This window comes from Ascaphus truei, chromosome 1 (genome assembly GCF_040206685.1).
Source record: "Ascaphus truei isolate aAscTru1 chromosome 1, aAscTru1.hap1, whole genome shotgun sequence".
NCBI lineage: Eukaryota > Metazoa > Chordata > Amphibia > Anura > Ascaphidae > Ascaphus > Ascaphus truei.
This window is the reverse complement of record NC_134483.1, coordinates 354442546-354466117: the sequence shown is the minus strand read 5'-3', so window position 1 is coordinate 354466117 and position 23572 is coordinate 354442546. Positions and strand designations below refer to the sequence as shown.

At 47.1% G+C, this 23572-nt stretch overlaps 1 protein-coding gene across 5 annotated transcripts in view; it reads left to right on the top strand.

Annotated features, from left to right (window-relative positions):
• Positions 1-23572, top strand: part of RAP1GDS1 (Rap1 GTPase-GDP dissociation stimulator 1) — a 139597-nt gene that overhangs the window by 38047 nt on the left and 77978 nt on the right. For 4 of the 5 annotated variants that reach the window (XM_075609671.1, XM_075609661.1, XM_075609685.1 and 1 more), the window contains exons 2-3: positions 3707-3814; positions 22976-23098. In XM_075609671.1, the coding sequence (XP_075465786.1) occupies positions 3707-3814; positions 22976-23098 (231 nt within the window). Of the gene's footprint in view, positions 1-3706; positions 3815-22975; positions 23161-23572 lie in introns of those variants that run through there. The other variant, XM_075609694.1, reaches the window with a different exon arrangement.

Here is a 23572-nt window from a genome sequence, read left to right as displayed (position 1 = left end):
TGAATATTACACCCCTAAAAACACATACATATACTGTACACAAACCAATAGGTATATACTGTATAAGCATTAACATACAACAAAAAATGTGGGGGAATAAAATGCATCTCACAACAATAAGTCCCTTTTATTTAGTTATCTTTGTTTTTCTGTGCAAAACAGTATCATTTACAAATACACAATAAATACATAACTACCCTCCCCAAAAACCACATCTATATATATATCCGCCAATAGAAATCTTGGGGCCCAGGACAAATTAAAGGAGCAGGGTCCCCTCTGATCCCCCATCTTCCCCTTGTAATCCCCACATGCCCCCCCCCCCCCTAATTTATTGTGTGTTCCTTAGGGGTGGGAGAATGAGATATGGGGAGAGAGGGGGGGGGGATGAGAGAGAGGGTGGGAATGAGAGGGTGGGAATGAGAGATGGGGGGGGGATGAGAGATGGGGGGGGGATGAGAGATGTTGGGAGAGATCTGTGTGCTGCTGCCCTGGAGGATTGAGGGGGGGCTGTTAGAGACCTGTGGAGGGGGCCTGCCAAGCTGCCTGATGAAAGGTTCCCCGGAGGTGCCTGTCAGGGGAACATCCCTTCTACTAGTCTACAGCATGCTGCTGGGACAGGCACAGCCACGGACACCTTCCAGCAGGCCAGCTTATGCCGTGGTCCCAGTATGCACTGTAGCACGCGCGCCCGGCAAGGGGGGGGGCGGCGCGTGCACAGAGCTTCACCGGGGTCTGGGAGAAGATGGAGGAGATTGCGACGGGGGGGGGGGGGGGAGGGGCGTGGTGGGGTGTTTCCAGGGACGTGGCCATGACCTCACACGGCTGGTTCTCCCTCATTGGCTGGACCGCCGGCGGGGCCGTGGCCACCCCTCTGTCGCAACTTGTAAATACAATTTACTAAAACCTGTCGTAGAGTGCGGTTGCTAAATAAGCGCCAAGGTAAGTACTGGGCCGGGTCTGATTGGGGGCGTGCGCTGTAGAAGGTACTGGGGCCGTGGCCTTAGGTTGGCCTGCAGGATAGTGAGGAACAGAGGCAGCAGCTGGGGGTCGGCAACCTGCAGGGTCCGCAGGTAGCAGCGGAAAGAGCCGCATGCGGCTCGGGAGCCATAGGTTGCCGACCGCTGAACTAGAGAATAGAAGGGGGAAGGGGGAGGGGAGGCCGGCCCGCGCACACCAGGTTTCTCTGCATGCGGCCTGCGCCCCCCTTTAAATAATCTTGCGCCCCCCAGTTTGCACATCAGTGCATTCAATCACAACACACACACACAATCACAACACAGACACAGCACACATTCTCAATCACAACACACACAGACACAACACACAATCACAACCAACTCACACAACACACACTCAATCACGACACACAACACACACACACTCAATCACAACACACACACAGACAGACTTTCACCTGGGGGGAAGTACTAAGCAGGCTCTGGTCCCCCGTGTGCTGCTGCAAACAGGGGCGGGGAAACAGGCAGTAGGAGGAGTGGCTGTCTGTGTGCAGTGAAGGCCCCGCAGCAAATTCCCGTCCCCGTAGCAAGCAGAGAGCACAGAGAAGCCCCGTCCCCGCAGCAAGCCACAGCACAGTGATGGCCCCGCCCCCACAGTAAGCACAGAGAAGCAGCAGCACAGAGCTTGAGCTTCTTTGCCCTCCCGCACACAGCGTCTGTCGCCCGCCCACAGGTTTTCGCCGCATGCCGCCTGCGCTCCCCAGTTTGGGCACCGCTGCTTTAGACTAAACTAGGCAGCGGGAAGAGCTCCATTTTAAACTCTTGGACACTCAATATTTAAAATGCTTTTATCTCCAATCCTCCCTGCCTCAACTTTCTCCCTTGCAATCTATCCAAAATTCTGCTGCTAGAATAATTTCATTTTCTGCTCATTTCCTCCTTACTGTAAATCCCTCTCCTGGCTTCCCATCAATTTTTGGATCACCCACAAAGTTCTCCTTACATTCAAGGCTCTCCACTCATCTGCTCCTTCCTACATATCAGTTTTGATCTCTCATTATGCCCCCAATTGTCTCCTGCTCCCTACCCATAACAATCTCCTTTCCACCCCTTAAACCTACTGCTCTCTCTCGCCTTAAACCTTTTCCGCTCACTGCCCCTTTACCTGTGGAACTCCCTTGCACTACGCATACGCCAAGCACCTTCTATCCACACCTTCTATCCCCACCTTCAAAGACTAACTTTAAAACTCATAAATGAAGCGTTTCAGTAGCCCAGACTAATGACTACTGTCCAGACCCGCAAGCACTGCCATCTACTGCACCAGTCTAGGACATTTGGTTGTGGCTGTTTTGCCACGACCAAATGGCCGCCGGCGCTTCGCCGTGACTCACCCCGCAGACGCCGCTTCGCCGCTAAGCGTCTTACCCTAAAAAACCCTACTTTAAGTCTTTACTCTGAAATGAACCCCCTACCCTAATCCGTAATTAAATTTCACTTGGAAGCGGCCAGCTGCGGAGGCGTGGCGAGTCTCAGTGAAACGGCAGCAACCAAATCTCCCATTCCGTCTACTGCACTTACTCCCTCACCTGCTGTCTCTGTAAGTCCCCCAACATAACACTTAGATTGTAAGCTCTCCGGGCAGGGATTTCCTCTCCTATTGTCTGACTTTGTTTGCACTTCGTGTATGATAATTTCCTGTACTCTCTCTTTGTAAAGCGCTGAGTACATTGTGGGTGCTATATGAGTAAAGAAATACTTCAGATTTGAAAAGTAAAAACAATGTTGGAAAGAACAAGAATATATATTTTAAAGTAAAAGAAAATAGCGATCAGTACAAAGTGCTGTTTTAATTATATGGAGTTTATGCTATCTGATCCAGTGCTGATTATAATGTACAATCAACTGGCAGCATCTAACCCCACATCAAAATCCTTCAATGCTCATCTAATGCTTTTGACGTATTTAAAAAAAAAATGTTTAAATATTGGCCTCAAAATCTTGAATACATGATATACTAGGAGCTATAACAGAACAAAATTACAATAAATGCAAGATATCTGTATCTTCTGAGAAATTAGGAGGAAGCCATCTAAGAATTTTTTTTTATTTTTTTTTTACACTACTGGGAGATATTGGGGTTCAATTCTAATTGCTCTGATTCCTTCAATTTTTCTGAATTTGCACAAACCATGACAAAAAAATGTCAATGTCTTCCAAATTCCTGAGAAGCACAAATAAATATTCAGCATCCTTTATATTTGTTTGCATTTTCCTCAGCACTTTGACTCATTAAGCAACTACAAAATGATTTTGTTACATGATTGGAAATTGAGGACCCCCCAGAGCTGAATTGCACTATTTTTTAGGTCTGGGGGACTCCTGGTTCCGGAGATACATACTGGGGAAGTTACTGGTATTCCTGGGTTTTTAAAGGAGATTTAAATGGTCATCTAATAGGAAGCCACCACTGATGATGATGCAGCTTCCTATTGGCCCGAGATTCGGCTGCCATATGTTTTCCCCGTAGGGAGATTTAACCCCAGGGGCTCCGGAGCTGATAATTGTGGCACTTGGCGTGTGTGTGTGTGTGTGTGTGTGTGTGTGTGTTCCTTTGACACCATTCTGTTGAAATGTATTTATTTTTTCTTAGATTGGAAAAACAGGAATTGAACCCGTAAGCAGTTATGCTAGTTAACAGCTCAATATGATACTGATTTCTTGCTTTTATCATGTTGACCTTGCAGATAATCTAAGTGATGCCTTGGAAAAATTGAAGCTAACAGCAACTGACTGCTCGTCTGAGAAGCTAGATGGGTGTTTGGACTGTCTGCTTCAGGCGCTTGGTCAAAACAGTAAGTTTTTTCAAAATACCCTGCCTACTATCACACGGTAACACTGTCTTCAACGTGATTGATTTTCTTATATCAAATGGATTTGATACTAACATCTGATGTATGAATGTAATATCACCAGTGTTTGTTATTCACTTTATCTTGGGCAGGGGTGTGCAAACTAGGGGTCGCGGCACTTACAGAGGGCCCACGCTCTTCCCCAAAGTATTTAAATTAAATGCCATGGCAACCTCGCGGGGGTCACATGACGTCAGAAAACGCCGGCGAACCGGTATGGGGGGAAGGAGCAGGCAGGGGGGCACGGACTAAAAAGTTTGCGCACCCCTGATCTAGTGGTTTTCCACCCTCTGGGATGACATCTAAAGTCACATGCCCCAAACGTGTTGCGCGCATTTACTGGGATGTCCATGTTTCAGGGCAATGCAGCTCACAAAGCACTCTTAAAGCAGCACAAAGACTAGCTCCTTTGAATATATTCCAATATGTGTTTATGATTCTGAGTATTAGAATAATAAAATAAGCATCTCTTGATGTTGGGAGAGGCGGTGACATGAAGTGAGCGATTGTCATAACTGGTGCTGTTCTGGTGGCATTGGGGAAGAGTACACTTTACCATTATTAGTTCCTGTTAAAGAGGCAGTCGCCTTTCAGAACTTGTAAACTTATCTCTGGGGCTTGTTTCATTCATTAAATAAATCTGATAAAATCTGCATGCGTTAAGTTTTTTAAAATCTGTTTTTTAACTTCTAATGTTGACACATTAACCAAAAGCTTTGGAGTGTTTGAATGATTTTTATGGAAGGGAAGGGGAGGGTTAATTCCCACTTGTGATGCTAACCAGGAGTAGGCAATGTTTGATCATGATATAAAAATATAAACATCTTCATAGCATAGGACAGTTCATAAGACTCAGGATTCCAGATAGTCCAATGTTAGACACACTCCCATAGATTATGCCACTAGCCATATAGGTAAGTCTTATGTGGTGGTCTAGGTAACCGTGTGTAGGACTGATCACATAAATGAAGTAAATGGATTACTCACTGCTGACCTTGGGGATATCCTGGTCCTGTCCTGCGTGCTCCTACCAAGGAACAATTGAAGAGAGTACAGGGAAAACGGCGATGCATCTGCTGCTGCTGCTGAAGATTGGAAACCACCAACTGCAAACCACAAAATATCCTAGGTGCATAAATTTTAGGGCATAGTAACAGCCAAAAAGAACACTCTGACGCGTTTCCCGTGGTATCCCACTCTTTGAATGATTTTTAGACATTAACAAAGTTATGGTGGGTAAAAAAAGTGACAAACCCACCACTGTCTACAGCAGGGGTGGGGAACGTCCGGGCCGCGGAACGTGTAAGACCCGCGAAATCATTTGGTCCGGCCCCCGGGAAGCAAGCCTGCAAGAATGTTTTTTTTTTTTTTAAAAACTCCCCCTTTCCTGATTGGCTGCCCGTGCTGTCACTCTGCCAAGATTTTTTTTTTTTGGCCCGCCTCTTCCTACAGCACTGCCCCCCTCCCTTCTCTCCTCCTGTAATGCCGGGCTCCTTAGGCTCCGCCCCTCTGTCCCTCCCTTTTAGGCTCCGCGGGCCTGCCAGTCTCTCAGCTGCACTGGCTACCTATGCAGCTCCAGCAGCCCATCCACGGGCCCCAGGTAACCCACATGCCCCCTTATACCCCCTCCCAGGCACCTTACCCACCCCAAGGGGGGAGAGGCCTTATTTTTGTGTGTGTTTGCAGAGGTGGGCTTATTGTGTGTGTGTGTGTCACTGTGTGTGTCAATGTCACTGTGTGTGTGTCTCTGGCACTGTCACTGTGTGTGTCCTGCACTGTCACTGTGTGTGTCTGGAACTGTCATTGTGTGTGACTGGCACTGTGTGTGTGACTGGCACTGTGTGTGTGACTGGCACTGTGTGTGTGAGACTGGCATTGTGTGTGTGAGACTGGCATTGTGTGTGTGAGACTGGCATTGTGTGTGTGAGACTGGCACTGTGTGTGTCTCACTGGCACTGTGTGTGTCTCACTGGCACTGTGTGTGTCTCACTGGCACTGTGTGTGTCTCACTGGCACTGTGTGTGTCTCACTGGCACTGTGTGTGTCTCACTGGCACTGTGTGTGTCTCACTGGCACTGTGTGTGTGTCTCACTGGCACTGTGTGTGTGTGTCTCACTGGCACTGTGTGTGTGTGTCTCACTGGCACTGTGTGTGTGTGTCTCACTGGCACTGTGTGTGTGTGTCTCACTGGCACTGTGTGTGTGTGTCTCACTGGCACTGTGTGTGTGTGTCTCACTGGCACTGTGTGTGTCTCACTGGCACTGTGTGTGTGTGTCTCACTGTCTGTGTGTGTGTGTCTCACTGTCTGTGTGTGTGTGTGTCTCACTGCCTCTGTGTGTGTGTCTCACTGCCTCTGTGTGTGTGTGTCAACCGGTCTCTGTGTGTGTGTGTGTGTCAACCGGTCTCTGTGTGTGTGTGTCAACCGGTCTCTGTGTGTGTGTGTCTCGCTGTCTCTGTGTGTGTGTCTCACTGTCTCTGTGTGTGTGTGTGTGTGTCTCACTGTCTCTGTGTGTGTGTGTGTCTCACTGTCTCTGTGTGTGTGTGTGTGTCTCACTGTCTCTGTGTTGTGTGTGTCTCACTGTCTCTGTGTGTGTGTGTGTGTCTCACTGTCTCTGTATGTGTGTGTCTCACTGTCTCTGTGTGTGTGTCTCACTGTGTGTGTGTGTGTGTGTGTGTGTGTGTGTGTGTGTGTGTGTGTGTGTGTGTGTGTGTGCCTCTCTGTGTGTGTGTGTGTGTGTGTGTGTGTGTGTGCCTCACTGTCTCTGTGCGTGCGCGTGTGTGTGTGTGTGTGTGTCTCACTGTCTCTCTGTGTGTGTGTGTCTCACTGTCTGTGTGTGTCTCACTGTCTCTGTGTGTGTGTGTGTGTGTGTGTGTGTGTGTGTGTGTCTCACTGTCTCTGTGTGTGTGTGTGTGTGTGTGTGTGTGTGTGTCTCACTGTCTCTGTGTGTGTGTGTGTGTGTCTCTCACTGTCTCTGTGTGTGTGTGTGTCTCACTGTCTGTGTGTGTCTCACTGTCTGTGTGTGTGTGTGTGTGTCTCACTGTCTCTGTGTGTGTGTGTGTGTGTGTGTGTGTGTGTGTGTGTCACTGTCTCTGAGAGAGAGAGAGTGTGTCTGAGAGAGAGAAAGTGTGTCAGAGAGAGAGAGTGTCAGAGAGAGAGAGAGACTGTCAGAGAGAGAGAGAGTGTGTCAGAGAGAGAGAGAGTGTGTCAGAGAGAGTGTGTCTGAGAGAGAGAGTGTGTGTCTGAGAGAGAGAGTGTGTGTCTGAGAGAGATAGTGTGTGTCTGAGAGAGAGAGTGTGTGTCTGAGAGAGAGAGTGTGTGTCTGAGAGAGAGAGTGTGTGTCTGAGAGAGAGAGTGTCTGTCTGAGAGAGAGAGTGTGTGTCTGAGAGAGAGAGTGTGTGTCTGAGAGAGAGAGTGTGTGTCTGAGAGAGAGAGTGTGTGTCTGAGAGAGAGAGTGTGTGTCTGAGAGAGAGAGTGTGTGTCTGAGAGAGAGAGTGTGTGTCTGAGAGAGAGAGTGTGTGTCTGAGAGAGAGAGTGTGTGTCTGAGAGAGAGAGTGTGTGTCTGAGAGAGAGAGTGTGTGTCTGAGAGAGAGAGTGTGTGTCTGAGAGAGAGAGTGTGTGTCTGAGAGAGAGAGTGTGTGTCTGAGAGAGAGTGTGTGTCTGAGAGAGAGAGTGTGTGTCTGAGAGAGAGTGTGTGTCTGAGAGAGAGAGTGTGTGTCTGAGAGAGAGAGTGTGTGTCTGAGAGAGAGTGTGTGTCTGAGAGAGAGTGTGTGTCAGAGAGAGAGTGTGTGTCAGAGAGAGAGTGTGTGTCAGAGAGAGAGTGTGTGTCAGAGAGAGAGTGTGTGTCTGAGAGAGAGAGTGTGTGTCTGAGAGAGAGAGTGTGTGTCTGAGAGAGAGAGTGTGTGTCTGAGAGAGAGAGTGTGTGTCTGAGAGAGAGAGTGTGTGTCAGAGAGAGAGTGTGTGTGTGTCTGAGAGAGTGTGTGTCTGAGAGAGTGTGTGTCTGAGAGAGTGTGTGTCTGAGAGAGTGTGTGTCTGAGAGAGTGTGTGTCTGAGAGAGAGAGAGTGTGTGCCTGAGAGAGAGAGAGTGTGTGCCTGAGAGAGAGAGAGTGTGTGCCTGAGAGAGAGAGAGAGTGTGTGCCTGAGAGAGAGAGAGTGTGTGCCCGAGAGAGAGAGAGAGTGTGTGCCCGAGAGAGAGAGAGAGTGTGTGTCCGAGAGAGAGAGTGTGTGCCTGAGAGAGAGAGAGTGTGTGCCTGAGAGAGAGAGAGTGTGTGTCTGAGAGAGAGTGTGTGTCTGAGAGAGTGTGTGTCTGAGAGAGAGTGTGTGTCTGAGAGAGAGTGTGTGTCTGAGAGAGAGTGTGTGTCTGAGAGAGAGAGAGAGTGTGTGTCTGAGAGAGAGAGTGTGTGTCTGAGAGAGAGAGTGTGTGTCTGAGAGAGAGTGTGTGTGTCTGAGAGAGAGTGTGTGTCTGAGAGAGAGAGTGTGTGTCTGAGAGAGAGAGTGTGTGTCTGAGAGAGAGAGTGTGTGTCAGAGAGAGAGTGTGTGTGTCTGAGAGAGAGAGTGTGTGTGTGTCTGAGAGAGTGTGTGTGTCTGAGAGAGAGTGTGTGTCTGAGAGAGAGTGTGTGTCTGAGAGAGAGAGTGTGTGTCTGAGAGAGAGAGTGTGTGTCTGAGAGAGAGAGTGTGTGTCTGAGAGAGAGAGTGTGTGTCTGAGAGAGAGAGTGTGTGTCTGAGAGAGAGAGTGTGTGTCTGAGAGAGAGAGTGTGTGTCTGAGAGAGAGAGTGTGTGTCTGAGAGAGAGAGTGTGTGTCTGAGAGAGAGAGAGTGTGTGTCTGAGAGAGAGAGTGTGTGCCTGAGAGAGAGAGAGTGTGTGCCTGAGAGAGAGAGAGTGTGTGCCTGAGAGAGAGAGAGTGTGTGCCTGAGAGAGAGAGAGTGTGTGCCTGAGAGAGAGAGAGTGTGTGCCTGAGAGAGAGAGAGTGTGTGCCTGAGAGAGAGAGAGTGTGTGCCTGAGAGAGAGAGAGTGTGTGCCTGAGAGAGAGAGAGTGTGTGTCTGAGAGAGAGTGTGTGTCTGAGAGAGAGAGAGTGTGTGTCTGAGAGAGAGAGAGTGTGTGTCTGAGAGAGAGAGAGTGTGTGTCTGAGAGAGAGAGTGTGTGTCTGAGAGAGAGAGTGTGTGTCTGAGAGAGAGAGAGTGTGTGTCTGAGAGAGAGAGTGTGTGTCTGAGAGAGAGAGTGTGTGTCTGAGAGAGAGTGTGTGTGTGTCTGAGAGAGAGAGTGTGTGTCTGAGAGAGAGAGTGTGTGTCTGAGAGAGAGTGTGTGTCTGAGAGAGAGAGAGAGAGAGTGTGTCAGAGAGAGAGAGTGTGTCTGAGAGAGAGAGAGAAAGAGAGTGTGTGTCTGAGAGAGAGAGAGTGTGTGTCTGAGAGAGAGAGTGTGTGTCTGAGAGAGAGAGTGTGTGTCTGAGAGAGAGAGTGTGTGTCTGAGAGAGAGTGTGTGTCTGAGAGAGAGAGTGTGTGTCTGAGAGAGAGAGTGTGTGTCTGAGAGAGAGAGTGTGTGTCTGAGAGAGAGAGTGTGTGTCTGAGAGAGAGTGTGTGTGTCTGAGAGAGAGTGTGTGTGTCTGAGAGAGAGTGTGTGTCTGAGAGAGAGTGTGTGTCTGAGAGAGAGTGTGTGTCTGAGAGAGAGTGTGTGTCTGAGAGAGAGAGTGTGTGTCTGAGAGAGAGAGTGTGTGTCTGAGAGAGAGAGTGTGTGTCTGAGAGAGAGAGTGTGTGTCTGAGAGAGAGAGTGTGTGTCTGAGAGAGAGAGTGTGTGTCTGAGAGAGAGAGTGTGTGTCAGAGAGAGAGAGTGTGTGTCAGAGAGAGAGAGTGTGTGTCAGAGAGAGAGAGTGTGTGTCTGAGAGAGAGAGTGTGTGTCTGAGAGAGAGAGTGTGTGTCTGAGAGAGAGAGTGTGTGTCTGAGAGAGAGTGTGTGTCTGAGAGAGAGAGTGTGTGTCTGAGAGAGAGAGTGTGTGTCTGAGAGAGAGAGTGTGTGTCTGAGAGAGAGAGTGTGTGTCTGAGAGAGAGTGTGTGTCTGAGAGAGAGAGTGTGTGTCTGAGAGAGAGAGTGTGTGTCTGAGAGAGAGAGTGTGTGTCTGAGAGAGAGAGTGTGTGTCTGAGAGAGAGTGTGTGTGTCTGAGAGAGAGTGTGTGTGTCTGAGAGAGAGTGTGTGTCTGAGAGAGAGTGTGTGTCTGAGAGAGAGTGTGTGTCTGAGAGAGAGTGTGTGTCTGAGAGAGAGAGTGTGTGTCTGAGAGAGAGAGTGTGTGTCTGAGAGAGAGAGTGTGTGTCTGAGAGAGAGAGTGTGTGTCTGAGAGAGAGAGTGTGTGTCTGAGAGAGAGAGTGTGTGTCTGAGAGAGAGAGTGTGTGTCAGAGAGAGAGAGTGTGTGTCAGAGAGAGAGAGTGTGTGTCTGAGAGAGAGAGTGTGTGTCTGAGAGAGAGAGTGTGTGTCTGAGAGAGAGAGAGTGTGTGCCTGAGAGAGAGAGTGTGTGTGCCTGAGAGAGAAAGAGTGTGTGCCTGAGAGAGAGAGAGTGTGTGCCTGAGAGAGAGAGAGAGAGAGTGTGTGCCTGAGAGAGAGAGTGTGTGTGCCTGAGAGAGAAAGAGTGTGTGCCTGAGAGAGAGAGAGTGTGTGCCTGAGAGAGAGAGAGTGTGTGCCTGAGAGAGAGAGAGAGAGAGTGTGTGCCTGAGAGAGAGAGAGAGTGTGTGCCTGAGAGAGAGAGAGAGAGTGTGTGTCTGAGAGAGAGAGAGTGTGTGTCTGAGAGAGAGAGAGTGTGTGTCTGAGAGAGAGAGAGTGTGTGTCTGAGAGAGAGAGAGTGTGTGTCTGAGAGAGAGAGAGTGTGTGTCTGAGAGAGAGTGTGTGTCTGAGAGAGAGTGTGTGTCTGAGAGAGAGTGTGTGTCTGAGAGAGAGTGTGTGTCTGAGAGAGAGTGTGTGTCTGAGAGAGAGAGAGTGTGTGTCTGAGAGAGAGAGAGTGTGTGTCTGAGAGAGAGAGAGAGTGTGTGTCTGAGAGAGAGAGAGAGTGTGTGTCTGAGAGAGAGAGTGTGTGTCTGAGAGAGAGTGTGTGTGTCTGAGAGAGAGTGTGTGTGTCTGAGAGAGAGTGTGTGTGTCTGAGAGAGAGTGTGTGTCTGAGAGAGAGAGAGTGTGTGTCTGAGAGAGAGAGAGTGTGTGTCTGAGAGAGAGAGAGTGTGTGTCTGAGAGAGAGAGAGAGTGTGTGTCTGAGAGAGAGAGTGTGTGTCTGAGAGAGAGAGTGTGTGTCTGAGAGAGAGAGTGTGTGTCTGAGAGAGAGAGTGTGTGTCTGAGAGAGAGTGTGTGTCTGAGAGAGAGAGAGAGAGAGAGAGTGTGTCTGAGAGAGAGAGAGAAAGAGAGTGTGTGTCTGAGAGAGAGAGTGTGTGTCTGAGAGAGAGAGTGTGTGTCTGAGAGAGAGAGTGTGTGTCTGAGAGAGAGAGTGTGTGTCTGAGAGAGAGAGTGTGTGTCTGAGAGAGAGAGTGTGTGTCAGAGAGAGAGTGTGTGTGTCTGAGAGAGTGTGTGTGTCTGAGAGAGAGTGTGTGTCTGAGAGAGAGAGTGTGTGTCTGAGAGAGAGAGTGTGTGTCTGAGAGAGAGAGTGTGTGTCTGAGAGAGAGAGTGTGTGTCAGAGAGAGAGTGTGTGTGTCTGAGAGAGTGTGTGTGTCAGAGAGAGAGTGTGTGTCTGAGAGAGAGAGTGTGTGTCTGAGAGAGAGAGTGTGTGTCTGAGAGAGAGAGTGTGTGTCTGAGAGAGAGAGTGTGTGTCTGAGAGAGAGAGTGTGTGTCTGAGAGAGAGAGTGTGTGTCTGAGAGAGAGAGTGTGTGTCTGAGAGAGAGAGTGTGTGTCTGAGAGAGAGAGTGTGTGTCTGAGAGAGAGAGTGTGTGTCTGAGAGAGAGAGTGTGTGTCTGAGAGAGAGAGTGTGTGTCTGAGAGAGAGTGTGTGTCTGAGAGAGAGAGTGTGTGTCTGAGAGAGAGAGTGTGTGTCTGAGAGAGAGAGTGTGTGTCTGAGAGAGAGTGTGTGTCTGAGAGAGTGTGTGTCTGAGAGAGAGTGTGTGTCTGAGAGAGAGTGTGTGTCTGAGAGAGAGTGTGTGTCTGAGAGAGAGTGTGTGTCTGAGAGAGAGTGTGTGTCTGAGAGAGAGTGTGTGTCTGAGAGAGAGTGTGTGTCTGAGAGAGAGTGTGTGTCTGAGAGAGAGTGTGTGTCTGAGAGAGAGTGTGTGTCTGAGAGAGAGTGTGTGTCTGAGAGAGAGTGTGTGTCTGAGAGAGAGTGTGTGTCTAAGAGAGAGTGTGTGTCTAAGAGAGAGTGTGTGTCTAAGAGAGAGTGTGTGTCTAAGAGAGAGTGTGTGTCTAAGAGAGAGTGTGTGTCTAAGAGAGTGTGTGTGTCTAAGAGAGTGTGTGTGTCTGAGAGAGTGTGTGTGTCAGAGAGAGAGAGTGTGTGTCTGAGAGAGAGAGTGTGTGTGTCTGAGAGTGTGTGTGTCTGAGAGTGTGTGTGTCTGAGAGTGTGTGTGTCTGAGAGTGTGTGTGTCTGAGAGTGTGTGTGTCTGAGAGTGTGTGTGTCTGAGAGTGTGTGTGTGTGTGTGTGTGTGTCTGAGAGAGTGAGTGTGTGTCTGAGAGAGAGAGTGTGTGTCAGAGAGAGTGTGTGTCAGAGAGAGAGTGTGTGTGTCAGAGAGAGAGTGTGTGTGTCAGAGAGAGAGAGTGTGTGTCAGAGAGAGAGAGTGTGTGTCAGAGAGAGAGAGTGTGTGTCTGAGAGAGAGAGTGTGTGTCTGAGAGAGAGAGAGTGTGTGTCTGAGAGAGAGAGTGTGTGTCTGAGAGAGAGAGTGTGTGCCTGAGAGAGAGAGAGTGTGTGCCTGAGAGAGAGAGAGTGTGTGCCTGAGAGAGAGAGAGTGTGTGCCTGAGAGAGAGAGAGTGTGTGCCTGAGAGAGAGAGAGTGTGTGCCTGAGAGAGAGAGTGTGTGCCTGAGAGAGAGAGTGTGTGCCTGAGAGAGAGAGAGAGTGTGTGCCTGAGAGAGAGAGAGAGTGTGTGCCTGAGAGAGAGAGAGTGTGTCTGAGAGAGAGAGAGTGTGTGTCTGAGAGAGAGAGAGTGTGTGTCTGAGAGAGAGAGAGTGTGTGTCTGAGAGAGAGAGAGTGTGTGTCTGAGAGAGAGAGAGTGTGTGTCTGAGAGAGTGTGTGTGTCTGAGAGAGTGTGTGTGTCTGAGAGAGTGTGTGTGTCTGAGAGAGAGTGTGTGTCTGAGAGAGAGTGTGTGTCTGAGAGAGAGTGTGTGTCTGAGAGAGAGTGTGTGTCTGAGAGAGAGTGTGTGTCTGAGAGAGAGTGTGTCTGAGAGAGAGAGTGTGTGTCTGAGAGAGAGAGTGTGTGTCTGAGATAGAGAGTGTGTGTCTGAGAGAGAGAGTGTGTGTCTGAGAGAGAGTGTGTGTGTCTGAGAGAGAGAGTGTGTGTCTGAGAGAGAGTGTGTGTGTCTGAGAGAGAGTGTGTGTGTCTGAGAGAGAGTGTGTGTCTGAGAGAGAGTGTGTGTCTGAGAGAGAGAGAGAGAGTGTGTCAGAGAGAGAGAGTGTGTCTGAGAGAGAGAGAGAAAGAGAGTGTGTGTCTGAGAGAGAGAGTGTGTGTCTGAGAGAGAGAGTGTGTGTCTGAGAGAGAGAGTGTGTGTCTGAGAGAGTGTGTGTCTGAGAGAGAGTGTGTGTGTCTGAGAGAGAGAGTGTGTGTCTGAGAGAGAGAGTGTGTGTCTGAGAGAGAGTGTGTGTCTGAGAGAGAGAGTGTGTGTCAGAGAGAGAGAGTGTGTGTCAGAGAGAGAGTGTGTGTCTGAGAGAGAGAGTGTGTGTCTGAGAGAGAGAGTGTGTGTCTGAGAGAGAGAGTGTGTGTCTGAGAGAGAGAGTGTGTGTCTGAGAGAGAGTGTCTGAGAGAGAGAGAGAGAGTGTGTCAGAGAGAGAGAGTGTGTCAGAGAGAGAGAGTGTGTCTGAGAGAGAGAGAGAAAGAGAGTGTGTGTCTGAGAGAGAGAGTGTGTGTCTGAGAGAGAGAGTGTGTGTCTGAGAGAGAGAGTGTGTGTCTGAGAGAGAGAGTGTGTGTCAGAGAGAGAGTGTGTGTCTGAGAGAGAGAGTGTGTGTCTGAGAGAGAGAGTGTGTGTCTGAGAGAGAGAGTGTGTGTCTGAGAGAGAGAGTGTGTGTCTGAGAGAGAGAGTGTGTGTCTGAGAGAGAGTGTGTGTCTGAGAGAGAGTGTGTGTCTGAGAGAGAGTGTGTGTCTGAGAGAGAGTGTGTGTCTGAGAGAGAGTGTGTGTCTAAGAGAGAGTGTGTGTCTGAGAGAGAGTGTGTGTCTAAGAGAGAGTGTGTGTCTAAGAGAGAGTGTGTGTCTAAGAGAGAGTGTGTGTGTCTAAGAGAGAGTGTGTGTCTAAGAGAGAGTGTGTGTCTGAGAGAGAGTGTGTGTCTGAGAGAGAGTGTGTGTGTCTGAGAGAGTGTGTGTGTCTGAGAGAGTGTGTGTGTCAGAGAGAGAGAGTGTGTGTCTGAGAGAGAGAGTGTGTGTGTCTGAGAGTGTGTGTGTCTGAGAGTGTGTGTGTCTGAGAGTGTGTGTGTGTGTCTGAGAGAGTGAGTGTGTGTCTGAGAGAGTGAGTGTGTGTCTGAGAGAGTGAGTGTGTGTCTGAGAGTGAGTGTGTGTCTGAGAGAGTGAGTGTGTGTCTGAGAGAGTGAGTGTGTGTCTGAGAGAGTGAGTGTGTGTCTGAGAGAGTGAGTGTGTGTCTGAGAGAGTGAGTGTGTGTCTGAGAGAGTGAGTGTGTGTCTGAGAGAGTGAGTGTGTGTCTCAGAGTGTGTCTCAGAGAGTGTGTGTGTCAGAGAGTGTGTGTGTCAGAGAGTGTGTGTGTCAGAGAGTGTGTGTGTCAGAGAGTGTGTGTGTCAGAGAGTGTGTGTGTCAGAGAGTGTGTGTGTCAGAGAGTGTGTGTGTCAGAGAGTGTGTGTGTCAGAGAGTGTGTGTGTCAGAGAGTGTGTGTGTCAGAGAGTGTGTGTGTCAGAGAGTGTGTGTGTCAGAGAGTGTGTGTGTCTGAGAGTGTGTGTGTCTGAGAGTGTGTGTGTCTGAGAGTGTGTGTGTCTGAGAGTGTGTGTGTCTGAGAGAGTGTGTGTCAGTCAGAGAGAGTGTGTGTCAGTCAGAGAGAGTGAGAGAGAGTGGGTCTGACAGTCTGTGAGTGGGTCTGACAGTCTGTGAATGGGTCTGAGAGTGAGAGTGGGTCTGAGAGTGAGAGTGGGTCTGAGAGTGAGAGTGGGTCTGAGAGTGAGAGTGGGTCTGAGAGTGAGAGTGGGTCTGAGAGTGAGAGTGGGTCTGAGAGTCTGAGAGTGGGTCTGAGAGTCTGAGAGTGGGTCTGAGAGTCTGAGAGTGGGTCTGAGAGTCTGAGAGTGGGTCTGAGAGTCTGAGAGTGGGTCTGAGAGTCTGAGAGTGGGTCTGAGAGTCTGAGAGTGGGTCTGAGAGTGGGTCTGAGAGTCTGAGAGTGGGTCTGAGAGTCTGAGAGTGGGTCTGAGAGTCTGAGAGTGAGAGTGGGTCTGAGAGTCTGAGAGTGAGAGTGGGTCTGAGAGTGAGAGTGGGTCTGAGAGTCTGAGAGTGAGAGTGGGTCTGAGAGTCTGAGAGTGAGAGTGGGTCTGAGAGTCTGAGAGTGAGAGTGGGTCTGAGAGTCTGAGAGTGAGAGTGGGTCTGAGAGTCTGAGAGTGGGTCTGAGAGTCTGAGTCTGAGAGTGGGTCTGAGAGTCTGAGCGAGAGAGTGGGTTTTAGAGTCTGATTTCCGTACCCCCTGCCCGATGTGTGAGAGTGTGTGTATTTGCGTGTGCACAGACACCAACCCACAGTCAGTCATAGTCATCCACCACCCAAGAGTCCGTCAGTCACCCAAAGAGAAGCAGTTCCAGCCATCACATTATTGGTGAGTTCATTAAATGTTTGACCAAATATAGCAGCCTAATTTTTAAGTTGATAATTTTGGATGGCCCTCGAATGATTTTATAAATATCAAAATGGCCCTTGGCAGAAAAAAGGTTCACCACCCCTGGTCTACAGTAAATACAAATGCCACTTGTGATGCATTTACATGTCTCAGACTGGTCTGCAACCCTGTGCTCATTTGCATATGATTACCCAGAATCCCTGGCTGCAGTGTAAGCACTGTTTGCTAAATGATTTTTAGCATATCTCGTGTTAAAATGGCTTGTAAACTGTAATATATATACAGGTAAATTGATCAAATACCCCTGGTTCAAATAGTGTGTGTATATGTACACTTGGGGCTCACAGTGTATTCTTGTTCAAAATGGCGTCTTGCTTTAGCATGCAGTGCAATTCAACAAGGTGGGAGTCCTTCACCATTCCAATTTAGATCAGCATAAGCGTTTGGTTGATTGCACTCAAATTAATTCCATGTACAGTAGTCACCAAGACATTTCAAATATTTCTCTCTTTTTATTTTTGCAGAGAAAGTGTGTGTGTATAAAAGCAGGCACTCCACAGTGAAGAAAAAAGTCAAATTGTATTTGTTTTTTGGTGCCCAATTCTTGAGGCTCCAATGGGAGTAGAAACCCCCCAAAATTTGACTCTCTTTCTTCACTGTGGAGTTCCTGCCTTTTTGTTCTATGCATAATACCCTTTGTGTTTAGACAGACTGCACCCAACACTTGGTCATTATCTAAAAGTGTGTGTGTGTGGCCGTTCAAAGACACCCATCCCAGAATTCCTCCAATTCACCACTTTCAGGAAATAATAATAGTTTATTACATTTTAACGCAACATTATTTTCTCTCATAATTACACACTCATGCTACTTTGGCATCTCTCACCCTTTTCTCTTGTAGAAGCAGAATGAAACAAATAGAAGAAAAATAAAATATATTAAAGGTTACTAACCCATGGCACTCTAAAAAAGGTTAAAGGAGAGTTGCTCTGGCTTTTTTTTTATTTGTAGATATGTGGGAAGCAGGGGGTTTCCAGAGCTGATTTGCGTTAACTTCAGCTCGGGGGACCCCCTGGCTGCTGAGATACCTACCCGGTAAGGTACTGCCAGTAGCATCCCCTTCAGAGAACACAAAATGACGTTTAACTCTGACACTACGTTGGCCTATAGGAAGCTGCAACGTCCTGTCGCAGTGTTCTATTGGTCTGGGTGACACAGGCATTTTAAGCAACCAGGAAGACACCTTGGTAAGTATCTCAGGAACCAGGGGGTCACCAGACCTAAAATAAACAGTTCAGCTCCAGAGACCCTCTGCTTTACCCTAAATAGAAAACATTGAGGCCTTTGGGAACTGCTCCTTTAGACGATAATCTGTTTGGGAAAGGTAAATTAGGAAGGAGATGTCTATTGAAAGGGGGAAAATGAGGCTACGGATTAGAAGGCGGAATGTGTGGGGAAGGGACAGATTAGGAGTGAGCTAGGTGTGGAGTTACAAATTAGCCACGTGTGAGGACAAACCAGGAGGTGAATGTGTGTGGGGTAGATTAGGAGGCGGGTGTATGGGGTAAAGATTAGTGTGTGTGTGTGTGTGTGTGTGTGTGTGTGTGTGTGTGTGTGTGTGTGTGTGTGTGTTGGCAGCACTTTTGAAGGGTGATGTCTGGTTGAGAGCACAGATTTAGAAAAATATGGGAGATGAGAGGAAGGTGAGAATGTGGTAGGTGACAGCAAGCAAGAAAGTGTGTGTACGCTTAGCACGCGCATTTTAAGTGAAACTTCTTTGTGTTTTGTCACAGAAATTGTATTTGTGATGGTGATGGTTTTAATTAAAAATCAAAACACAATTTCAGTGACAAAACCCAAAGAAGTTTGAGTAAGAATGCGCGTGCGTGGGAGACACCCCCTGTTTTACCTATTTGCACTTATATGTATAGTAACTGTGAATTCCGTGTGTGTGTGTCAGCATTTAATTTAAATGCCTTGGAGTAGAGCGCGGGACCTCTAGCCGCCGCATCCCCCTTGGAAATTCTCCCGCCCCCCACTTTGTGCACCCCTGCTCTTGTGATGCAGGCACATCACAACCCAAAGTTGCAGCAACCAATGAACCCTGCCAGGTTTACCATCCTTGGGGTGTAACAAACTAAAAATGCCTGGGCTTATTAGATCAGCTTCTCAGCCATTTTGACCATTGAATCAAATGTATTTTTACATGGGCCATCCTTGGAAGGACAGACCACACACTTGATCATAGCCAAAAAGCAGAGAAGCCAAGCCAGACAGCTGTTTCAACCTTTTGGTTCTCATCAGTGTGAGGCTTGTTATTCTGGCTCTGCCATTTGAAGCTGTGACATGTTTCCAACACCTTAAAAAAGTAATGTTGGGTAATAAAGTGACAAAACCCCTTCACGGTACAGTGTACAGCAAATTAAACTATCACGTGTGAGCACTATCACATGTCTCAGACAGGTCTGCAACCCCGCCTTTCACCATTATGTCCTAGCATACAGTGCTTCCACTGCAGCAAGGGATTCTGGGAAATTACATGCAAATGAGCACACAGGAAAGAAATGAGACTAGCCAGCAGATCATTTCTGCAGCCCATTCCTAGAGTTATGCTACGCCCCAGTCACTACGTGCACACCCGTGCCGGAGTGCCTGCCGGCGCTTGCACGAGTTGCAGCCATGATCTGTGGTCTAGGGTTTGCGATGGGACACATGTCCAGAGAAGAGCAGGGAGAGCAAAGACAAGATTGCGATGGGGGAGGAGGGGCAGTGTAGGGTAACGTGGCCGGGGCACGTTCATGATGTCACAAGGCTGGTTCGCCCTCACTGGCTGAACCGCCGCCGTGACGTGGCCATTGCTCGGCCGCCGCCCCCCCAGTAGTCCATTTTTTGGACTTCTCAAAATGTGGTCACACATCACACTTTCTGCAGGCGCGCACAGGTAGTGACTGGGGCCAGCCCCATAGAAGGCCTTACCTGTTCCTGCCGCGCACGCAGTAACGCGCTGCCGCGAACAGTGGGGACGAGGCCTACAGATAGAACTGGAGGAGTCACTGGGAATACATCACATTTGTCTATCTGCCACTCAATCACTACCATTTATGTTCCAGGAAGTGAATGTAAGACAGCATTATGTTACAGTTGTAGTCAAATTAACTTTCCCAGCTGCCAATTGCTGGGGGAGAAATGACCACGGGGAATGCTCCAGGCAGCAGGGAAGTGGCTTCGGCTGTAGTCTTTTCTGTTTTTTAATTTTTTTTTTAATGTTTTTGAAGTGGCAATAAGTTGGATTACATATGTATTTTTGTTGAACATTTTTCTTGCGTTGAGGAACATTTTTGCTGGCTACACCATTGCTCATTAATTTGATTTGAATTAATAGAGCGAGCACAAGGTCTCCATCTTGCCTAAATTTTTAAACTGTGAGTGCTGGTAAAATCAGTAGTACAAGCTGTTATTTCTGTACAAAATAATTGGGAACATGGGTATGTACTGCAAATGATGGATGATGTTTAACATAGATAAAAGCACAGTTCAACGTGTGGTTGTCTTGGTCATTTGCTTTATGTTCTGTGCATGTCACACTACACCACGTACAAAGCGTCACACCTTTTATTTGTATTTACCTGTTTTATAAATTCATATCCATTGACTTGGTAGTCTGCTTTATTTATTCTGCTGCTTTCGCCTCAAAATAATTAAAACACAATTTCCCATCCGAGTGTTCTGTTTGACTTTACAGCGTGTCCTTGTTTGACCCTGCCAAAATGAATCTGCATATTGAGCTAAATTAGTAAGCAGCTTAGTGTGTATCCAACTCCCGCACAGCAAACATGTTCAATCAAGTTGAAATAAATACATTTATTAGTTCTATCCAGCTGAATATTCTTATTTTTTTGGCAGGTAGAAATGAATCATTGTATTTAATGAACAACCCTGTTTTATCATTAATTTAGTTTTATTTTGCCGTTACATCATAGTAATCCAAAATTATATTCTTGATTAAATGAATACTTGATATGCACCCACTCACAATTATAAGTGGCGTGGAAGGCACACTCACGAATCACAATATCAGCTGCTGGAGTCAACTATATCAGCACAGGTAATGGTGACATGCAGGCAAATGTATGTTTACCTTGACAAAGGTCCAGTACAGGACCAAAATGTTAATGTTTACACAAATAAATACTTTGGAATACTTTCACCCAGTTTATCAACCTTCCAATACAGCATGTTTTGATAGGTTTACAGATATGATTGTTTTCATAGTTGCATTTCAAAGTCTTTCAGGAGGAAGCAGTTGTTGTTTTGGAAATTGCTCAGTTGTGGGAAACTATTTCACTGCTGGTTTTTGGACGCCGGCACGCCCCTGAAAGTCAAGAATGGATCCCAGCTGATGAGATTAGTCCTTTGTACATATGTAAATATGTCCTAAATATCCTGTTGCTGTAGCATGACCCTTGGAATGTATGGAACTCAAAGCTGCTCTCTCACTGTTGTCACTCTGTTCTTGCTGTTAACTTAAGATGCAGGTTGTACGTAGTCCGAGACCCTACAGTTTGAGGCGGAAAAGGTTAGATGCTACACAAAAATGGTTGTGTGATGGGATGGTCCCTGTGCTGATGGCCTGTAGCACCAGGAAATATAATCTGTAAACTATGATTACACAAAAATAAATAATTTCTAACCAACCTTTGTGAATTGATCTCTGAATATGTGAAGATCACTAGCGGAGTGTCATACTGGACAAGGATATATCTTGGTGTTTGGTTCATTGTAATTCTGCTGTATGTATTGCAGCTAAAAAGGAAGCTGTTCACTGATTTTGATATTCTAAAGTTGAATATGATTTCTGTTAAGTAAAAAGTGCTGGCAAGTTGTAAAAACTGCATTACATACAGTATGTATGAGTTTTATCCATACAAATATATAGTTAGGATCAAAAGGGGTCCATAGGACTCCTCCGATCTCCCAGAGCAGAGAGAATTTGGGGCAGTTACTAGGAGGCTGGGTTGTTGCCTCCATCCTGATCCCCTCAAGGTGGATAAGAGGGGCTGCAGTCTGGCACACGTAAAATAAATATGAGAGGAGAGGGCCCTATCCCTTTTTATAAGAGAGAGCGTGCATAGTTTTGGGTCTTCTAGTATTTGTGTATATTTTGCTTTTACATTTGTATACAGAGTTAATTTGTCAGCACTGTACTTATTTAACCACTGCCATGTAACATCTGAAGGACATCTAAAAAAAAAATGTATAGGACCAGTAAGCCTTTTTCGAGAAAATATATATGACTTATTGTCAGTGGTGATACTAATGCACATGCACCAAGAAAAATGCAAACAACATTTTGGAACAAACAAATATATTTTGTATTGGGTACATGTCTTTGAACAGCACTTTTGTTTTTTTATTTGCATAGTCTTAATTGTGATAAAAGTGGCAGTTATAAGCATTTTAAAACCCAATGAGCATGTTTTATTTATGTTATTATGATAGTATGTAGGACTTTATCATTGTTTTTCATTTTGGTAGTTCGTGGTAGTTCGTGGTAGTTTGTGACACGTGTGTGTGTGTGTGTGTATATATATAACGGGAATAGCCGTGTTAATCCAGTTGCGATAGTGCAGAATAAATGAGTTCTTCAGTATTAGGTGATACCTTTTTTAATCTCTGTTTTAACACCTCTCCAGCGCCTCTCTGTTCTTTATTCTTCCTTTTATTTTCTTTTAAAATCCCTGTCTAAGTTGTAGAAACCTTTGTATATCAGTATTGCTTGACCTGAGGAAGAGAGGAAAACTCTCAAAAGCTTGTCCTATTACATCAATTATTAGTCCAAATAAAAAAAGATATATATATATATCTCTATCCCTTCATCCCCTCATCTGGTACAAGTGGAAATTTAGGGCACACTATGGAAAAATGCAGCCTCGCCATTGGACCATGTGTGCAGGCAGCGTGCGTCACTCGCCACCAGAGCTTTGAATCTAGCGCCCAACAATCCCTTGCGCCTGAAGCGGCTGTTTGGAGGCTTTTAGCGCAAGGCATTGTGGGGCGCTAGATTCAATGCTCCGGCGGTGAGTGAAAGACACACTACCCACATTCCAGCGCGTGGCTCAGTGAAAAGGAGACGTCATTTCAGGCTGGTTGACAGAGGTAGTACGGTTTTGTGCGAATTAAGGGGGGTCTGTGTGCTCAGAAGGGAAGTTTCATGTGGGTATTAAGATTGAACGAGTGACCTTTTTCCTTGACTTTTTTTTCCCCTTGCCCAGGTAATTGGTTATTTAGTTGTGCAAGTAAGGTGTGACTCATTAGGCCGAGTCCATAGAAGGAGAGGCCGTGCTGAGCCGTGCGGACGCTCCGCGCTGAGCCCTTGCATCCTCAATGAGGATGCCTTGAGAGGGGGCTCACGCGGGCGTCCGCAGGCGTGCTGACAAGTTGGAGGTTTCAGCCGAGCGCCAAGCTGTTTTTCAGCGCGCTGTCGGCTGAAAACCTCCAATCACAGCACAGCAGTGTCAACGTCACGGCGCCGTGATGTCGACGTCAGTGCGTCGCGGGCGATTGGCCCAGCGACGTCACTGCCCCGTCTCCCTCAGTCTCCCCCCACCTCCGTTCGCGCCCGCTGGCTCGCCTGCATGGGCATGAAATCGCGCAGATTTCAGCAGGCGAGCCTCAGCGTCAGCGCGGCTTGGATCTCCACACCCCTCTATGGCCCGGGCCTTAACGGCAATATGCTAATGCCACTACTCCTGCTGTACTTCTCTTTCCATATCCTGCACCTTTCACAGACAGAATGTATGTTAACAGTACAGTTCCTGTTTGAGGGAAACCCCACATTGAAAATGAACGTAATGTGCCGTATAATTCCACCGAGTTTCTCTGTACACGTACAGCTACCCAAATCTTACTCCTTGGAGCAAATGAGGTATCTTGCTGCCAGAGAGGCCTGTGTTGCACTGTTTAGAATTGCAGTTTGTGGCAGGTCTCTCTACCAGTTAATAGTGAGTTACACACTCACACAATATTAAGTGCTTGATTACACTTTGTAACTTCTGGAAAACAATTATATATTTTCATTAAATAACTTACCAGTTCTACCTCCATCCTAAAAGCCTGTCAATTTTGAAAGTATAAGTTTTAATGTTTCTGAATACATAAACCCGAATACATGAACCTGAATATTTGTTCATTCTTACAGATGCAGAGACCAGCGAACTTATTCAGAAGAGTGGGATTCTTCTGGTCTTTGCAAGTCTCTTGAATTCACAATCTTCATGCACAGCAAAAGTAGCTCACATCATCGCAGAAATAGCAAAAAATGGTGAGGTTTTCCCAGAGAACTCTAACTGCTGGAACATCTTCCGCTTTGCAACTCATTTGTCAGTATGTTTCAATTCATTTTGGTTTTATTTTCCTAGATTACTTTCTTTGTCATATTTTCTGTTGCCTTTTAGATCTTTTTAGTTCCCTTTTTAAATGTATTTGCCGTGTCATACATTCAGTTGGCATACCATTCATTATAAAGACATACATGTTGTATTTCTCTGAAATCTTTATCTGTCAATTCACACCGACATTTTGTTGGTCTAGGGCCTGTTAAATATTCATAGGATGTCAACTATAGCCTATTACATGTCAAATTATGTCAGAGTTACTGTATGTCAGGACGTTATTTCACTGGATGTTGCCTAATTTTAAGTCTACTTAAGGGGGGAAAGGATAGTCAAACAAAATGACCTCAGGGTAAACTTTACCAGAGAGGCGTCACATGGTTCCCCAAACTCACGAAAGGTTA